General features: G+C 41.9%; 2 protein-coding genes across 21 annotated transcripts in view; both read left to right on the top strand.

Moving 5' to 3' along the window:
• LOC117205288 (regulating synaptic membrane exocytosis protein 2) overlaps positions 1–18372 on the top strand; it is a 66998-nt gene extending 48626 nt beyond the window's left edge. For 9 of the 20 annotated variants that reach the window (XM_033443541.1, XM_033443529.1, XM_033443531.1 and 6 more), the window contains 8 exons: positions 63–300; positions 1369–4481; positions 4841–5020; positions 8384–8594; positions 10409–10623; positions 11039–11178; positions 11276–12166; positions 13156–17956. In XM_033443541.1, coding sequence (XP_033299432.1) covers positions 63–300; positions 1369–4481; positions 4841–5020; positions 8384–8594; positions 10409–10623; positions 11039–11178; positions 11276–11482 — 4304 coding nt within the window. In that variant the 3' untranslated portion in view covers positions 11483–12166; positions 13156–17956. Of the gene's footprint in view, positions 1–62; positions 301–1368; positions 4482–4840; positions 5021–6121; positions 6303–8383; positions 8595–10408; positions 10624–11038; positions 11179–11275; positions 12167–13155 lie in introns of all 20 variants that reach the window. The other 11 variants (XM_033443544.1, XM_033443543.1, XM_033443545.1 and 8 more) reach the window with 6 other exon arrangements.
• LOC117205289 (putative uncharacterized protein DDB_G0275629) lies at positions 5027–6115 on the top strand. The gene has a single exon (XM_033443551.1). The coding sequence runs from the start codon at positions 5931–5933 to the stop codon at positions 6099–6101; it is 171 nt and encodes a 56-aa protein (XP_033299442.1). The 5' UTR covers positions 5027–5930; the 3' UTR covers positions 6102–6115.
• Positions 18373–19019: the final 647 nt, after the last annotated feature.

A 19019-nucleotide genomic window follows, 5' to 3' on the forward strand; every position in this document is an offset into this window, starting at 1 on the left:
TTTTAGAATTTACAGCTGGCGAAGTACGTGTATTTCCAATGGGAATAACGTTGATTTTTCAGGTTGGGAAAAACACTATAGCGGACTGTCGGATTCGGATCTGCTCTCGATAGATCAGGATCCGCTATCTTTGCCGCACAGTCACCCTTATCGAATGCACAGACCGCGAAGGGGAAATTTAAGTCCTGACAAAGACGTACTTGGTGATCTTGGTGACTCCGATATGGAGAGTATAGCCTCCGTGACGAGCAGTGCCTTCAGTACGCAATCGGAACGACCACGTGGCTCTAGAGGACTAATGTGAGTATAGCTCAATGTCTATTGTATTTTAATTTTCGAGTCGATGACCTTGCATTTCAAAGTCAGTGTACAAAGCAAGACAAGTTCCATAGAGAAGAAAGTATCCCTTTAGAGGAGACAGCCATCCACTGTACCATTTTTACGTGACATTCGGGTAAATCGCGTTCCTTTCCCTCTATTTTTCCCCTCTTTTCTCGTTTTTTCCCCTTCGGCTCTCGTATTTTTTTCTCCCTTTTTCCTTCCTACTAATCTCATCTCATAGTCCATTCATTCAGAATAGCGTAATCCCGTTTTCTCCTCCAAGTAAATTATCGTTATGCTCGTCGATAGACCATGTACACCGCGCACAGAATGGAACATTTGATGGCTTACCTTCTCATCGACGATAATCCCTGAATTAAATGGACATTGCCGAATGAAACGACACCCCGTAGTTGCACTATCTCATTTCCCCCCGCCTGCTTGATAGGTTTCCCAAAAATCCTGCCGCGCTCTCTTCGAGGAATTCTACTACTTTAGTTGGCTAGACTGCACCTCCTATGCACTGTGTCAATGTCCATTTAATATTGTCCCATTCTAATAAAGCAGGGATTAGTGCGTGGCGTTGGTCGAACGGCTAGGTCTACCTACGTTGAAACACGTCACAATTACATATATGTATGTATGTTGTGTGTATAATCACGAAGAGACTAATCAATCGTCGCACGTCCTACAGACAACCTGCATTTATATATATTTGTTCGGCGAGTGACAAATGCAACAAAATTCTCGGCTCAAATTCTCTCTTTCGGTACCTATCGCATTGCAACAAAAGCTATGTTGTGTATAAAAAAAGAAAAGAAAAATAAAACCATTTTGGGAAAAAACCCCGGCGAAAACGGAACCAAAAAGATAGCAGATATTTTAAGAAAAAGAAGGAAGAAGAGAAACGCGTTCGATCGATCGCGAACGTGCGAGTAGAGTCTTTTTTTTCTTTGATTAAAAAAAAATGAAGAATGGGCTCAAAAAAGAAATCGTTAATGTAACCGCAGAAGCGCTAAAACTCTATATGAAAAACATTGTTTGCAGACCGACAGTTAAAAACGTTTTAATACCCGGTGTCATATCCCCTATGCCCCTGCCCCCTAGGCGCAATAGGCGCAGGCACAGACTTAGGGTACCCTGCAGCGAATGTCACTGTCCGAACAACAATCCCACCAAGCCCAGGAGCAACAACCCCAGCAAGCACAATCCCACCCCGCATCCCCTCGTACGGAGCAAGTCCGCAGTGGTGCGCTCGTTGTACAGAAAGATGCGTACGCCGTTCACGAGGTCGCAGACCGTCGACGAGAACATGCTGAGATATTACAGCCCGGAGACCAGCGAGTACAGCGTCTCCGAGGGGTACTTGCTCAAGCCAGAGGAGCTAACCGGTAGCTCTAAGAATCGTATACCGGAGATATACGTGGAGGATTGCCTTCAGGTCGACTTCAACGATCGCCTCATCGAGAAGTTTCGCGACAGATACTCGTCGCCCTATCAAGTGGACTCCGGTATGCGTAGACGGTCGCGTAGCTGGCAAGATCGTACTGGCAGAACCGCGAAATCTAGGCACCACTTGTTCTCGAGAGGCTTGCACGACTTAACGGACGATCACGGCATTAGGAACCTAGACGTTAGCTTACGGCCGCGTAGATCGTTTTTATTCTCGAAGGCTAGGAGCTTCGACTACGACGTGCTGCACGATACCTACGCTGATCGTTACGGTTTCGGACTAGGCACGGGCATGCTCTCGCGTAGAGCCAAGAGTTTCGAGTACGACACTATATCAAGCAACATATTCAGCGACGACAGCCTGAGAACCGCCCGTCGTAAATTGAAGAAGAACATGGCTATTAACGATGCCGGTTACGGCGACAAGATACCGGCTCTGGGTGATCAGAGTAAATCGTACTTCGACTCGAACAGCGACGACAAGATGCCTAAGATTCTGCTCAATCGAGAGAAGAATTACGATTACATGCTGAAACAGGATCACAAACCATTCTATGGATACGATTCTGAATTTAGTTGCGGCGAGACGGAGATTTATATGCCGCGCTTCGACAAACAGAATATAGATATGGACCTTGCCGGTAAAGGTTACCACTCGTACGATCTGTCGGAGGAAAATTCCTTCAGCAGCGACGATCAAATAGGTCTGCGGAACGTCCTTGGCCGTGAAGATCCCACCAAAAGGAAATACAGAGACTCGACGTTCCAGGAGCACGATTCCGCGTTCGGTCTAGACATATCCAAGAAACGAACGAAGAATCTCGACAGCGATATCTGCGACCCGGCTAACGAGCACATTTACTGCAGCATCGACGAGGCGCTGTCGTCCGCGGGGAAGTACGGCCCGGACAGGGACATTACTTGTTCTTCGATGCACGCTGCCTCGGATTTAGAACACTACGACAATCAGAGAACTAGCGGTCGTTCTCGAAGAAGAAGGAAAAGCAGCGAATCGTATCTGGAGAACGGATACGATGGTTACAACTGGGATATCGAATACGACGAAGGGTTTATCGACAGAGGGAACGTCGACGAGTACGGTCACCGGTTGTACGATTACGAGGATGAAAATATTCCGAGAACCGACGCAGAAATGTACGAGGACGATTACTATAGAAGAAAAGACAGCAGTCGAAGTAGTAGACGTAAGAAAAGATCGTCGCAGTACGTTGATGCTGACTATATCGGTGATTATCGTGACTATCGTTCCGCGGAGGAGTACGATTATCAAGCGCACAGCGGCCCAGAGTGTGTTGGAGCCGACGCTTATCAAGATAATACGCTGCCACGAAGGAGAAAGAGGAGAAGTAGAAGGGGAAGCAGAGAAGTTAGTACGGGAGTCTACGAGAACTTACCGTATCGAGATACGATATCCAGCACGAGGGGCACGCTAACCATACCGAGTTTATCCGATAGCAAGCGAATGATGCTGCAACGAGCAGAATCTACGCCGATATTACGTTCCGACGAGGAACTGAGCTCGTCGGACAGAGCGGAAAGAGCCAGACGTCTGTATCGTCGCAAAAGGAACAGCAGCTGCCCCGAAGCTAGAGAGCTCCGATACTACGATCCTCCACGAAGAAAAGACGAAGAAAGAAGTACGAACTTTATTCTGGATTCGGACGAGGATTTCGGTTCGATGGAGACGGTCGTGTGCGCGGACTGCTTCCGTCAGAAGAACGTAACGGGCACGGTGGTTAGCGATGGTATTAGATCGGGCTACTACGACGGGGAACAGGTCCGCGATGGTTACGTAGACTCAAGATACGACTACGAAAACGTTCAGACTCGCGATTATCGGGAACCATACGAACTGGTTAGGTCGGGATCGCTGCGGTCGTCGTCGCAGTATCGCGGTAGGCGAAAAACTAGTTGTCCGGAGTGTCGAGAATTAGCGATGTCGTACGAATTAGGTAGGTCTGGCTCGTTCTCGCGAAAGAGCGAAGAGAGGAGACCTTCGGTAGAATCGAGACATAGGTACCGTAGACGAAATAGCAGCTGTCCGGAGCCTAGGGATCTCGAGCTACTCGAGAAGAGGCAGCAGCAACAACGTCATCAGCAAGCCCAGCAGCATCCGAGTCAACAACAGCAGCAGGGTAGTAAGAGGAACGTAGCGATCAGCGACACCCTCGAGTACTACGAGTACTCGATGGAGAGCGAGAGCCAGTGCAGCGAGAACTGCGGATTTGGCCCGTGCGATCCGCGTAGGCCTCGTAACCGAGCACCCCACCCCGGTAACGCTAATTCAAGTCTCTTTGATTCCCAAACCGCTACCTCCGACACTACTAAAAACTACCACCCACGGGCCGTCGATCACCACGAAACCTCACGAAACACGAAACTGTCGCGGCGCGACAACTTCACTGATACCGCCGTCACCTCGTCGTCGTCCCCAACGTCGTCGACTCGACGGCGTTCGCGGAAAAAAACCGCCGCCGACGATGCCTCCGCCGCCGTCAACCAACAACGTGACGACGCGCGGGATCGCCGCTCCTCCTCCATGCCCGAAAGCAGCGAGTACAGTCAGTCGGGCTCGTACGAGAAGCCGTCCAGGACCCAGCCAGGCGATAACGAGCACGACGACCATAAAAGGGGACAGTTCACCAGGAGTCTTAGTAATACCGACGCGCCACAGGACGAGAAAGTTGGTAAGTTTCTGCGATCTCTCTTTGGAATTAGATTTAGAGGCATTATTTTTTTTGTAGGAAGATTGTTTTTAGGAATTTTCATTAGGAAAATTGTAGTTTAGAAATTTAGGAAGTGATTAATACAGATATGCCCAAATTATAGTGTAAAATATTTTTCTACATAACGAGGGTTTCTCTTTATTTGAAGTCTAATCGAATGTATTTTGAATGGAAGTAATTTTTTTTTTATTGGACAGCCTAACGATGCTGTGATAATCATCGTTCAACCATCGGTGTATCTGCGTTAATTTCCTAATCCTACTCTTCTAGATTCTTTCTTTTTTTATTATTTCCGTGTTCACGCGACGTTTGTTTATTAGACGGTAGTTTGAGCGATACGGCGATCGGTTTGAACGTGGAGGACTCCTCGAGGAGGGGTCGCAAGAGTTCGCCCGGCAGTAAAAGCGGAAGCGGAAGTAGCAGCGGTGGCGGAAGCGCGGTGCAGTATCAGTCAGGTCTCGGGAAGAAGAGTAACAGCACTAGTCAGCTGTCCGCCACAGGTAACACATCGTCACACTAGTCGTTTCTTCCAATTTCACATTTTAAACGTTGCGTGCGGTGTATTGCTACTTTGTTCGGGAAATTCGATAAGTTCGAGAGCGGTCGCGTGAAGACGTTTTTCTATTTCGCATTCATATTATTCTCGCGCGATTTCTAGACTATCTTCTCTGTCTCTTCTTTCTATCTGGCATCTTAATGTAGTCAGTTTCTTTGTAATATATCGATAGTTCCTCGAATAATAGCATAGCATTAGTTTAGCACCATTAGTGAGTAGACCTACGGTGTGCTCTCGCTATATTTTTCTCGTCATTTTCAAGAAGATTATTTGATTAAACATTTGTACTCTTCGTTCACATCACACGTGACAAGATGTGACGATCGAAAAGCGGATTTTCACGAGTTTCACGGGAGAATCCGCGAAGTAGAGCGAAGGAAGCGGTACAAACGATATCAAGAGCACACGGTAGAAGAGCAAAAAACCCAGTAAACGGGGCAGTATGTACATTCTAATCGTATTCTTGTTTTCTCCGCCATCCCTCCTCATCTCTATCCGCCTCTCTTCGACATGAACACATTCACACTTTACTTCTACCAACCAACTATCTCTCGACGCTGGGGACCATTCACGTCATCGATCTGCACCCACCTGCACGATTTCTCATCGTGGCGGGCTATATCGTCGCTCGCGCGATCGTGTCACGGGACAACACTCGACGCGGATCATCCCGATCGATCGCTGGAAACGATCGCTCTACTATTACGCAAAAACGTTGAAACAAAACACTCAAAAAAAAAAAAAATTATACTACAACTCTGCCACGAGAAAAATTTTTACATACGCACCACGCATATATCGATACTATATATGCAAATTAACACAACAAAATCACAATTCACCGCTCTTCTACTATGAAAACAACATCTACTACTACCATCACTACAACCACTACTTCTACTACTACTTCTACCACTACTTCTACTACTACTACTACTACTACTACTACTTCTACTACTACTACTACTACTACTACTACTACAACCACAACAAAAAAACTATATCACGTCACGCAAAAACCATAACATACCACGTGCGTCTGTTGGTGGTACATGCGTGGGCGACGAAGGACGAAAACGGCGGCTAGGATTCGGGAAGAAGGGCAAGTCCTCCTTTACAGTTCATAGGAGCGAGGAGGTATTGCCGGAGGACACGGCCAGCGGAAGGAGCGGAAGGCAACCGAGTTCCGCAAGCAGCGATGGCGAGGGTAGCGGCGATGGGGACAGGTCCGAACACACTCTGCAAAATATATCATCCCCGTTTTAATTGTTTCTCCCTCTTTGATTTCAATCCCCTATTTTCGTTACGTGGGAGCGTTCGGCACGGTGTCATCGACACGCGAATTTCTTTAACATATATTTATACAGACGTTGTATGAAACAAATACGCGCGTTAGATCTGTCTATTCTTCAGCGGTTAAATTTATTAACGATAATTAGCAGTCCATTCGAGAGGATGTCGTAGCAGCTTTCGGCGAAATGTGAGTACAAGTTACAGAGAGATACAGAGAGGCAAGAAGAACGACAGCAGCGTGATCAGTCTACGACATTTCTATGAACAACAACAACAACCATAAAACACTCAGCACATTCCTCTTTAGACAGAAGTTGTGCTTTAGAGAGGGGAGTGACGCGAAACTGTTCGTGACTATCGTTGGAAAATACTTTCTTCGACATTTTTAATAATCAAACTTCGGATTGCGATTATTTATTATTATTTAATTGTTGGGGAAAGTATTTTCGAGGTTGCACGGTCCTCCAAATAGTCGCGAAACGATTCACAAGTCACTTCCCATAGATCGTAGAGACTGTTCCTACGTAGTAGCGATACGTAACTTTTAGATGAACGTTTGCACGAGTTTCCTGAGCTGTGTAGAGCTCGATGAAGTTGTTCATCCAGTTCTATCGAGAAGAAACAGGTTGTATCTCAAGAACCTTACGTATTAGCTGCTCAAGTATATTTGTTCATGCCGGATTGTCTTATTCGTGACTTTGTAGCTAAAGCGCCGGCCAAAGATTGATGCTGGCAATACGTCGCGTTGTTTATCTGTTTTGTATAGCTTTTCAACTTATAGATGAAACATGTGGTCAACTTGTTGCAAATCTCGATTACGATCGAGACTTACACACGACGGTAGGTAAGTTGACCACCTGATTCGTTGTCGTTTATTTTATTAGAAGCCGCTGTTGATACGTGCTTACTGGTGAAGGTTACTTCACCCACTACGGCTTTTCGTTTCTTGATGTCTTCGAGCGATGCAGTGTTCTCATGCGCATATTTCTACATATACGTGCATATATATACATGGATATACATATATCTCGATATTATTTTTGTTTTTTTTTTTATTTCTTCTTCGTTACAAAGCAAAACAGGTTCGTTGATTGTAGCACACGAGTCTTGTACATTTTGCCTGTCGACACTTATGTACTTCTCGAAAGTTCGGTGAAACGCGAGCAAATGTGAAATACTCGCTTACACCGTAGATGTTCAGAGAGAAACGAACGAGTCTTCGTAGGATTAAACCCTTCTGTACACTTCTGTGTTACACGAACACAACATGCAAATACATCTGTATGAATATACATATATATATATATATATATACATAGCTGCAGCGAATTTTCCTATAGCAGAAGTATAGATGTGACGTTTTGTTGATGATACACTTACAAAAATTTAGCTTGTAACGCTTTTGCGCGCTTCTGATTGCAGGTGCGACCACACAAGAGAGTCAGAGGGCTCTTGAATTTCCGTCTGCTGTTAATCATTGTTCTATCGTATTCTTTCTTCCAGAGAGCAGGAGTTTAACCCCATCGGGGAACGAGATCTTTCGCAGGCCTTGTACCACGGAATCGTCATTGATATCGTGGACTTTGAAAGACCGATTCGAGCATACAGGTCACCGAAGTCTTTTCCCACGAGCTACGTAGTAGTTAACCGAACTGAAAGCACCTTTCCTTTACTTGTCTATCTTCCAAAACCTTCATCGATTTCATTCACATAGTCAGAATTTCATCCAGGTGTACATGTGTATTCTCTCTTATCATTTCCTCGATTTTCGTTATGAGAGAAAATTCGAACGAACGGTGAGCGAAAGAAAGGAAGCGAGGGTACTGTGAGAATGAGCGAACGAAAGGGAGAGAAAGAGAGCTAGATTCGTCGTGATAAAAATAATCGAAAGAGAAACGCACGGCGACCACCTGGAGCTGGATGAAAGAGAAAAGGGCTGCGGCGGACGCGATGCGGGAATCACAATGAAAGATCATAGCTTTAGCGGTTGTTTCTTGTTTGATTTACAACGCAGAGTGCGGTATCGGCGGGATCTTCGTCGGAAGCGGTGTCGCGGAGGCACGCGCCGGTTTATCGAGCCGGAAACGCAACAGCACGCCGAGCAGCATACAGCGTTCCGAGGAGATCGTACCCTATCAACGCTTTGAATCCGGGAAACAGTCGGGATCGTTGGCCAGTGACACAGCCGGAAGTCTCAACTCGATCTCTAGTTCCGAAGGAAGCTCGTAAGTAGTGGCCTCCACCGACCGATTCTGCAGCCGGAACTGCGAGACTCCTTGCTGTCTGTCTCTTTCAAAACTTTTTCTTCTTCTCTGTCTACTCTGTCTTCTACTTTTTCAAAAACTATCTACTATCTTTCCAGCAGGGTTACTTCGTGAGCTTTAAATGTACCGAAAGGAGAATAGATCGGTAATTTCGCTGACTCAGAAATTCCGAGTGTTGGATTAACCCTGCTAATGACTCTCTGACTTCTCTGTCTGACTCTGTCTTTCCGTTTCTACTTTCACCGTGCTCCTCGGATAACCTTTTTATTGTTTACTGCACAGGAGATCGCGATACGTGAAACGTGGATCGTTTTGTCTTTCGACGTGTGATTGAGCTGATGTGTATGCCCAGCATTGATGTTTTGCTCATTCATGCTTTTTACCCCTTCCTTCTTTTTACACCCATATCATTTTCCTTTGTACCGACAAGCGATTCTTTTATCCCTTGGTTGATGTAATTAGTCGTGAAAAAAGGAGGAACTTGGAAGAACCAGATATGGAAGCACATCATAAGAATGTCTCATATTTTCTGTTCCTTAATTCTTCGTTTTAAGTTTCGTTTATTTCGTATTTTATATATCGATGTATTATCAATGTCTCTTGATGCTGTTATCATATTTTCCTTTGTCAATGTTATCGTCGTCTTGGCTTACTGCTTGGCTAAATAATCGTCAAAGCACCACTGTATGTGAACCACGCACACACACTCTGTGTATATATGTGTTTCCATCATTGTAAATCATTTCCCTTGTCCACCTACCACAGATATTTCTATCCATAAAATCCTACATATTCCATCTTAAATATATGACCGTAGAATTATCTATATCTACGAATCCCGAATATTCTGGTAAACGTTATTTTTCAACGATCAAGCGCAGTGTACATATAATATATCCCGACTAATTCTTTACTCCTAAAAAAATTATCAGGATAACACACAAAAAGGTTAATGTAATAGAAATAAAACGACCCCAACGTCCTACACTAAATTCTTTCATTTCATACGATATAGCAACAAGGACGATAAAGCGTTCCAGTAAATAGGGGCAGATTTTAGACAATAAGACAGCAAAAGGTAATCCTGAACCGTAAGTTAAGAACAATTATTCTGGATTAAGTATCAAAGAAGCATGAATAGACATAGTACAATTAGTCGATTCAACAATAATCAGAAACTACACGTAACCGTAAGTGGTAGACGTACTATGACAAAGGAGACAGCTGATTATTGTTGGAGGATATTATACTTGGTATGGTAACTCGCTCATAGAATGGTCTGCATGCACCGACAGCCTGCTACGTTCTCCAACCTTACAGTTTTCTTCGTACACTATATATATTTACTCGCTACACCAACACTATACTCGCAGCGTGAGTTCTTCTTGTCTAAAATTGAATGAGGTGTGCTCTCTCTTTCCGCACTTCCGTCGAAGACTTGCGAGAATCGTCCCTCGCTCCCGCGGAACGATCTCTTAACGATTCGTTTATTTAATCCCTTCCCTTTTACGTTCGATCGTCATCAACTCGATTAAACTAACGAACTGAAGAAAGTATCGATACGAACGATTAATCATAATCTATCGATGAATACATACACACACATATATATATATGTATATCATCGATTTACGATGTTGTGAATCGAACTTCCCTCGAAATTTCCTGTTAGCCCCGTTTGTCCTATATTTTATTTTCAATTTTTACCCTGAATTTTACTGACATACTTCAGAGACCTTCATCGATCATTAAACGTTTGATTTTGGGAACTGCAGTTGGTCTCCCAGTCTACGAATGACAGGCGAAACCGGCCAACTGAGAGATTTCATCGAAGATCTTGGGCCTGGCCAAGTGGTCGGAAGGCAGGCACTTGGTGCTCGCTGCCTTGGCGAGATCCAGCTTTCGCTCACCCAGAAGAAAGGCTACCTTGAAGTGGAGGTCATACGTGCCAAAGATCTTAAACCGAAGCAGGGCACTAAAGCCATTCCAGGTTCGTTGCCAATCCTTGCACTGGTTCTATTTGTGCCGGGGGCCTTTCTAATACTAGAACTACCGATGACTAAGATATAAAACTAAGGCGCAAAAGCAAGCTAATCGTGTATGAAAAAATACGTATATTTCAATAATGCACTAATAAATTCAATATTATACCGATATAAATTTATAAAATTTACTAGCGAAGAAATATATAGCGCAAGAGAAAAGGTAAGTCTTTATCCACGTACTCTACACATTTAAGATCAAAGAAAATCTCTAAAATTTACTCGTGTAAATATATAAAATTTCTCTAAAAAATTACGAATTTTACTGGTTCTAGTATTAGCAACCCTTCCACAATTTTTGAGAACACTGATCCAGTAAATTGAATTACCATCTATCAGTTGTGACTTTTTCCACTATTTTAGCTTCCTACGTGAAAGTTTACTTGGTGAACGGAAAGAAGTGTATCGCGAAAGCGAAAACAATGGCAGCCAGAAAAACGTTGGACCCGTTCTACCAGCAGTCGTTAGCCTTTAGAGAAAATTGCCGGGGTTGTATACTGCAGGTATTTAATTATAAATTACTTTCGTTTTATTTCTGTCAAGATTCTAGTCGGTTTAGAATATCGATTTATCGGTTTTGTGTCTTTTACGTGATTCTAGGTAACAGTGTGGGGTGATTACGGCCGATTAGAAGGGAGAAAAGTGTTCATGGGCATTGCGCAGATCGTGTTGGACGAACTGAACCTCAATGAGATGGTGTTCGGGTGGTATAAGCTGTTTGGCAACATATCCCTGGTCAGTGGACCTCCATCCTTAGCTTTATCCCGTCGATCCTCGGCCACGTCCTTAGAGTCCTTTAAGATTTAAAGAACTCTTCCATCTAGTATTCTCTTTACGTGTAATCCGACGGTGGCTCGAGCTTCTTTTAATTCCCGGCGGAAAGAGTAAGAAAAAAGCCAAAAAAAAAGAAGGTATCGAGTCTATTCTTAATCGCGTTTGTCCATATAACGTATACATTTCCTTTTTCAAAGTGAATCCATATATAATAGTTGTTTGCAAATATTCAAAGATCGTTTAAAGAAGAATAAAACGCGTACATTATAAGTAAAATTGACAAAGATTTTCATGGAGATTTTCCGCGATACATGTCCGTTCCATTGTTCCCCATTGTAAAGATATTCGTGTATTAACGTTCGAAATTCGAGTACGATTTATCGATAGACCGTCGGCTCTGAATACGGTAAAAGAAAAGTCAGTTACGATCGATGTCAGTAACGAGAAGAACTATATAATATAGAGAGAGAAGAGTTTGCGTGGCTATATTGGGCAAGTGAGTTCGTGTTGTTGAACAAAACGAGAAAAGTGTGTTTTATTTGCAAGGTAACCGCGAGAATGGGAAAAGTGTGAAAGGTCGTACGAGAGGACATGTCTTTCTAGAAACACCACTAGCACATCACATATCATGTACGGCATATCAGATGAGCCACTAGTCTTTATGTAGACTAGAAGTAGAGATAGCAGCCATGTTCCTGGAGCGCCAGATAGTTTTAGGTACGCACTGAGATCAACGCATCGTTCCTAAATAATTGATTCGAACGATTTCACATGGATACTTGACCCCATAGTTATTTCATATTCTTCAACCTCCGTAAAAAGTTTGAGAAGCTTAAATTGACTGAAGTATTTTTGGAGTATCCACGTGAAGTCTATGGACGTGTGTTGTTAAAAATTCCCCTTGTGTCTTCGTTTTACACTGAAATTACCCTATTGCCTTCTAAATTCTCTGTCTTGGTGGCCAACTTGTTCCTCGACGGCAACGAAGTGACGATAATTCAATGACGAACACGCGCCAAACATTCTGCCGATCCAGAATCGAAACTTCGTCGCCGTTTCTCTGTCTTTTTATCCGTTTGTTTCTCTGAGCATTCGCCAATTCGTACAACTCTTTCAGCTCGTTTTTTTCGTCTAAATTTTTTACTGCGAAATACCTGTGTCTGTTCTCCTGAAAGTGTCACTTCGCAATCTCTCGCTGTTCTTTCTTTTCCTTTTCTTTTTCCATTATACTCGCAGCCACGAGTATCTGTAGACAACCTGATATTGCTTGATTACGTGTGTTACTTTGTTAATCTGGAATTCTGCACAGTATTGCACTTCTATTTCGCAACCTCTTTCAACAATTTTCATTCCAATGTGGAGGAACCTGCCCGATTTTGTAAAATAAATGTCTCGTTGAAAAAAAAAAAAAGATATGCAAGGTAAGTCTGCCGTATTCGGAGTCCCTTGTTCAAGTTTTCTTCAATGTTTCCTAAAAATATCAAGGATGCCAACGATCCAAAGTGATATACCGAGTGATATCCCAAAAAATGCAACACCTCTTCTCCCAATCTGAATTCTTATTTTTAACTGTGTACATACGACTTGTAGTTATTTCCATCGTTAATCTACTTCTCATTGTTCCTCTTATATGCGATGTTTCTATGGATATTACTGCACCTGGAATCGAACGCTCGACTGATCTGTACCTTTCGTTTCCTTTACAGTGAAAGCAACGCAGAGATACTCGATACAAGATCGATACGAATTTCAACGTGGTGTGCTATGAGAAAGGGGTGCCGAACGGTGTTTCGATGTTCGATGTTGAAGTGAAACGAAGAACGAGAAAAGCAGTGAAGTGGTGAAATTTGTTGACAATGGTAAACGTCGTAACGAACGGTGATGTGACGCGAACATTATGAATCATCGTCACGAACCACTAACGAAATTTTAAGTAATATTACCGTTTCGCGTATTCGCGATAGACATTTCAAATAATATTTGTACATAATTTAGGACGCTCCGAGTGTTGACGCCAGTGACGATTTTCAGAAATACAACAAAAAAAGACAGTCGCATTTAAAGAACAATCAAATGAACAAATTAAAAAGCAAAAAGATATATTGAAAGAAGAAAAACAACAGATAAATATACTTGGAACTCGTTGTCAAAGTTTTTAGCCATCATCGTCAAGAGAGCGAGAGAGAGGGAGAGAGAGAGAGAGAGAGAGAAAGAGAGAGAGAGAAAGGAAGAGAAAGAGAGAGAGAGAGAGCGTATATTATTTATTGTAAATATTATAACAATGATATATATACATATATATGAATTCGCGATACGTATGCGCGTAGGTGTTTACAAAATGATGAACAATTGCCTTGACCGTCGCGTTCTCGTTGTCCCGTTACCCTCGCGATTTCGAGCATCGCGGCACCACCCGCGCTCCATATTGATTTTTACTACCACGATCAAGAAAATAGAGCTCGAGACGAAGAAAACATTTTTGTGTCGCGTTTGATCCGTCGAAATCGGCCGCGAATTCGAAGGCGTCGCGAGGCGAACGGGAACGAGGCCGAGAAATATCATGAATTAGCGAATTGTTGTTGAACGTTAAAGTAGCCCATCTTCAACTATTTTGCGCGAGAGAGTACGTGTGCGTGTGTGCGTGAGAAAGAAGGAGAGAAGTGAAGTGCTAACTATATCGACTGTCGTATATTGTGATTCTGTTAGTTTTTATTTAATTGTCGAAAAACCTCACGAATCGGATGTTTACGCGTAAGGGGACAGCCGTGTACGATTTAGAATCTTTTATTCTCTTTATCAACTTGCACTCGACTTTCAACGGAACGCTCGTTTTTTTAACGTGAATATTTACTGAACGAACCGCCCACGTAATTCTTGCATACAGCGGACACGACGTCCGTGATATTCGCGTCTCGTTTCGTCGCGGGACTCGCCGCGGAAACCGTGTACCGCGCGATACACACTGCTGACGAACCTTTCGGGAAAGGAAGCGTGAAACGACGCTCGACCTCGGGCAACGAACGAGGCGAACGATCGTGAAACTCACAATCGATTTTATATCTCTTAATTCTCATGTTATGTGTTCGATCTTTGTCTGTGCATTTGTCTGGTCACTTGTGAACACAATTCGATGAGCATGCACGTGTACGTAGAAAATATCTATAGCATTAAACACTTGATTAACGAACGTGATTTTCTTTTCGCTGATTGTGCTTGCAACATGTAAATTCTCTTTACAAGGAAAAAAAGAAAAGAAAGGAAAGAAAAGTGGGAATAGAGAAAGAATAACCGGGGAAAAGGACGAGAAAAAGAATCATTGATTACAAAGACAAATAGGAAAAAGGGGAATTACTCGAGTCGAAGATTAGAAATAACCTGCGAATTTAACTGCTTCGAACAAGATACTAATACGCTCTGCTTTTGGATTGCACGTATACATTCAGTAAGAAATACAATTACCTGTGGTCGTCCATTTTTATCACGAGAAATTGAGTTCGTTCCCTTACATCGCTTCACTTCTCGTTTGTTACTCTTTAAAAGGTACTCTCCTTGGATATTGATCGACGTCACTGAAATAAAGTCACCGTTTTTCTTTCGGAGATACCGCAGAATAGCTACTTTGATACCATGCTGGGGTTTAAAATTTGCCAACGAATTAAATTTTTTTTAAATACTAATATCTCCTTTTCTTTATGATGCTCAAATAGAACATTTCAGATATTAAAATTAGAATTTCCAAGTTTTTCTAAGTCAGTGACTTCGACATCGATATCTTGAAATTGTTTACGCTTATAAAATTCGCTGTCACGCTACTGTGCTTTCAATTTTCTCGCGACGATTCTCATTTTCTTCTTGTCATTGCACTCTGCCATATTATCCACTATCGCCACGCGAAATTTCTACAAAATTCTACAGAGTCGAAAGCAAGAGCAGAACAGTGAAACGTAATCACGATATAAGGGCTTAGCTTCGAGAATGAAACAGAGACGAGACGGACGAAATAGTGAGAAACTCGATTATTTTGCGGCGAATTCTATAGATAGGAGGAACCATCTGGTAACCGGGTAATCGATCGACCATTATTACGTGGAGAATGTATAAAAAAAGAGGCGATATCTTATCATATCTATAACATGCTTGAATTAGTGGACAGAACGTGCAGCATGGGAATAAAAAAAAGAAGCTTTTTTACTCGTGGAGATAAAAAAAAAGATACAAACCAAACGTAGAGCTCTATCAGACGCGACGGCGTGTAATGTAAACTATCAAGTGACGAAACGAAGAAAAAAATTACTATTGTAAGACAATTTCTAAATAAAACATTTTGCAAGTGCATGACTTATATTAGTAGGCTCTTGGAACAATGACTACATAATTAATCACACAGCAAAGTATAAACTCTGTATTAGTGGCTAACACTTGATAAGGGGAAAAAATATACAAGACGAATTATGTAATACGTTCAGTTTGTAATCCGCTGGTTACTTGCAGTTGTAAGATCCTTCGCGAAATTTGTTCGACCTTTATGTCGTTGGAATTACTACCATTTTTTTCTTTTATTAATTTATATTTCATTCGTAAATGAAATGATAGCGTATAAAAATTCAATTCGATGAAATTAAAGTAGCTTGAACGTTTTTATTCTCTCCTTTAATATTTGTTATAGCATATTTGTTATGTGGTAAAATTGCACGAAAAAGTTTCGCGAAGATCTTATCGTTGCGATACTATTAACGCTTACGATATAAAATACTGCATATCCTATACAAACGTAGGACCTTTATAATTAGTAGCCGGTTTTAAGAAATTCTAAACGAGAGAAAGAGCAAAAGAGCAAGGGAAAAGAAAACGGGTTTACTTTAATATAATAACATTGATAAAGTAATTCGGAGAACTATGACAAGAACATCGGCAAATTCTCGTAGGAAATTGCGCTAGAAATTTTGAAGGGAGTCAAAAGCGAAAACCAGCTGGCTAGATGTGAAGTATGATAAATCAGATATATTGTGTTTCATTTAACGTAATTTTGATCTAATTTCTACCTTGACTTTCTTCGCAGCATCAATTTGTTATTTGCTATTTTTTATTTGAGTATCTTTTAAATTATTTTATTAAAAAATATGTTCAATAAAAGAAAAGAAAATTCTATTTTCTCTAAACTAAAATGTGATAAGCGCATAACTTATTTACCATTTGCTTTGAAAATCGTCAAGTGTTGCTGAAGAAAAACAATGCAAGTGGACGAACAACGCGAAGGGAGCCAAGGTGAAGCTTGTTAATTTTCACACTCTTGCCATGCCCATTTGTACATAGGCATGCTCAATCTTAGGATCGAACACGCATCGTGAATCACATATATATTATATATACACATATACATATAAATAGTATTAACTACGGAAACGAACAAATTAATATCCAACTTTGTACCTATATACTTACAAATTAACTTAAACGAAAACGAAAAAGAGGGTTGGAAGGGAGATAAAAAAAAAGAAAAGAAATACTTTCGAACAAATATAATCGAGTCGAATAAAAAACAATGGCTGATACGAGATAGAAGGGGGCGTCATATTGAGAAAAAAAAAAGAGAAAATAAATTAAATGCAAAGTGAGATAGAATGAGTAAATAATAAGAATTACACGGAATGCAGAAAATCTGAGAGCCAAGGGGTACCACTTTTGTCAAATTTAGAGAGCCAATTTAGGTTTACGATTATGATATAGGATATGCGAGGAAGAACGAGTGCGAGAACAGAAAGAAAGAAAGAAAGAAAGGAGAAGCAGGGAAACAAGACAAAAAACAGAGGGACATTGTCAACGATTTCTTTACAATGAAATTCATTACTTACTTAAAAAATTCGTAGAGACGATCCAGCGTAGCATAGAAGTGTTTCTGTAATCGCGTCGAACGGTATCTCGATCGATCGCGTGCCTCGAATTCGTCACATTTACACTGAATTTCGGCAAAGTCGTGCACAAACGAACATGTAATAATCGCACTGAATAAGATCGTTTCGACGGAACTCAGGAATACTTAAATAGACATTTGTCAAATGCCTCAATCACGCGACTTCCGGATACATACCTCTGATTCACGTAGTCTGCCGCGAGTGTCGCTCGCGACGTAATCGACGCACGCTATTGATCGTACGATCACGCGGACACCGATTCTCGAATATCGATGAGGCAAACTTCATACCGTTCGAATAGCGCGCGTTTTACCGCCCGAAACGGTTTCTAATTTATCTGTACGAGATGAAATCTGTCCGGATTTATTTCGAAAAGGAACACGGAGGAGTACGGGCGAGAGAGCGAGGAAGAAAGAAAGGCAGAGAGCGAGGAAGAGAGAAAGGTAGAGAGCGAGGAAGAGAGAAAGGCGGAGAGCTAGGACGAGAGAAAGGCAGAGAGCAAGGACGAGAGAAAGGCAGAGAGCGTGGGATATCACGAGAAAAAAAGGTGCGTCATTTTCGTTAAAAAAAGATGAGAGAGAGAGAAAGAGAGAGAGAGAGAGAGAACAAAAAAAAGGATAAAGAGATACAAAGGCGAAAAGAATTTAAACAATACGATTAGACAACGTTCCGTGGGAAAACAAAAAGAACTCGGCCGGGAACTCCTCCGACGATTTCTTTTTCTTTCGTCCCCGGTGAAATGTCTGGGATCGATACGGAATCGGGTACAGATCCCTCACGTGAAACCGTTTTTAATCCTAGTTCTGTATATATCACTGGTTCGGCCAACCGGTAATAAAAAAAGAAAAAAAATTTTCGAAATGCAGCACTGCTACGATTCGAGGAGTTCATGGCGGGATCTACGCGGAATGAATTAATATAAAGCGTTAGTGACTGTATCCAGTATAATATATCTGATAAAAGATACCCCTGATGCCAGACATGGCGTGTGACAATAAAGTGATTCAATGATCTCGTCGCATTTCAATCGCAGCCACCTTTTACGATACACAGGCCCACACTTATATATATACACACACATACACACACATATATATACATATATATACACATATGCAGCATACATACACACACACGCGCGCGCGCGCGCGCACACACACACACACACACACACGAGACACTGCATATAGACATGTATATTTTAAACGCAAAACGAGAACGTTTTTTTTGTAAAGTACGAGACGACACCGCCGGAATTCAACGATCACGATGTGTGAAAGAAAGTATCTCATCGTTTTCCGATTAACTCGTTATTCCGCTGTTAATTGATAATGTCAGTAATATTTTTAACAAAATAAAGCTACCTTATTCAAAGCTGAGAGAACGACTCCTTTAAAAATACCTATCGTTCTTGAAATTTCCATTCTGATATGTTCTTTTCTAAGATTCTTTTTTGTTTTAATTCTCTCTCCCTCTTCCCTTCTAAATCCCATTTTCTGTTAATATAAAGCAACACTCAAAACTATATTTAGAAAGACATTGAGTTATAAAATTTGAATTTGTATTTAAAGATTCCATGCACAATTTGTTTTACCTGTTTATTAGCGCGTTATATCGGTATTAGTGATTACGTGTCCGTTAGCGATTACGATAAAAAT

This window comes from Bombus bifarius, unplaced genomic scaffold (genome assembly GCF_011952205.1).
Source record: "Bombus bifarius isolate JDL3187 unplaced genomic scaffold, Bbif_JDL3187 scf7180000007987, whole genome shotgun sequence".
In the NCBI taxonomy this organism is placed as follows: domain Eukaryota; kingdom Metazoa; phylum Arthropoda; class Insecta; order Hymenoptera; family Apidae; genus Bombus; species Bombus bifarius.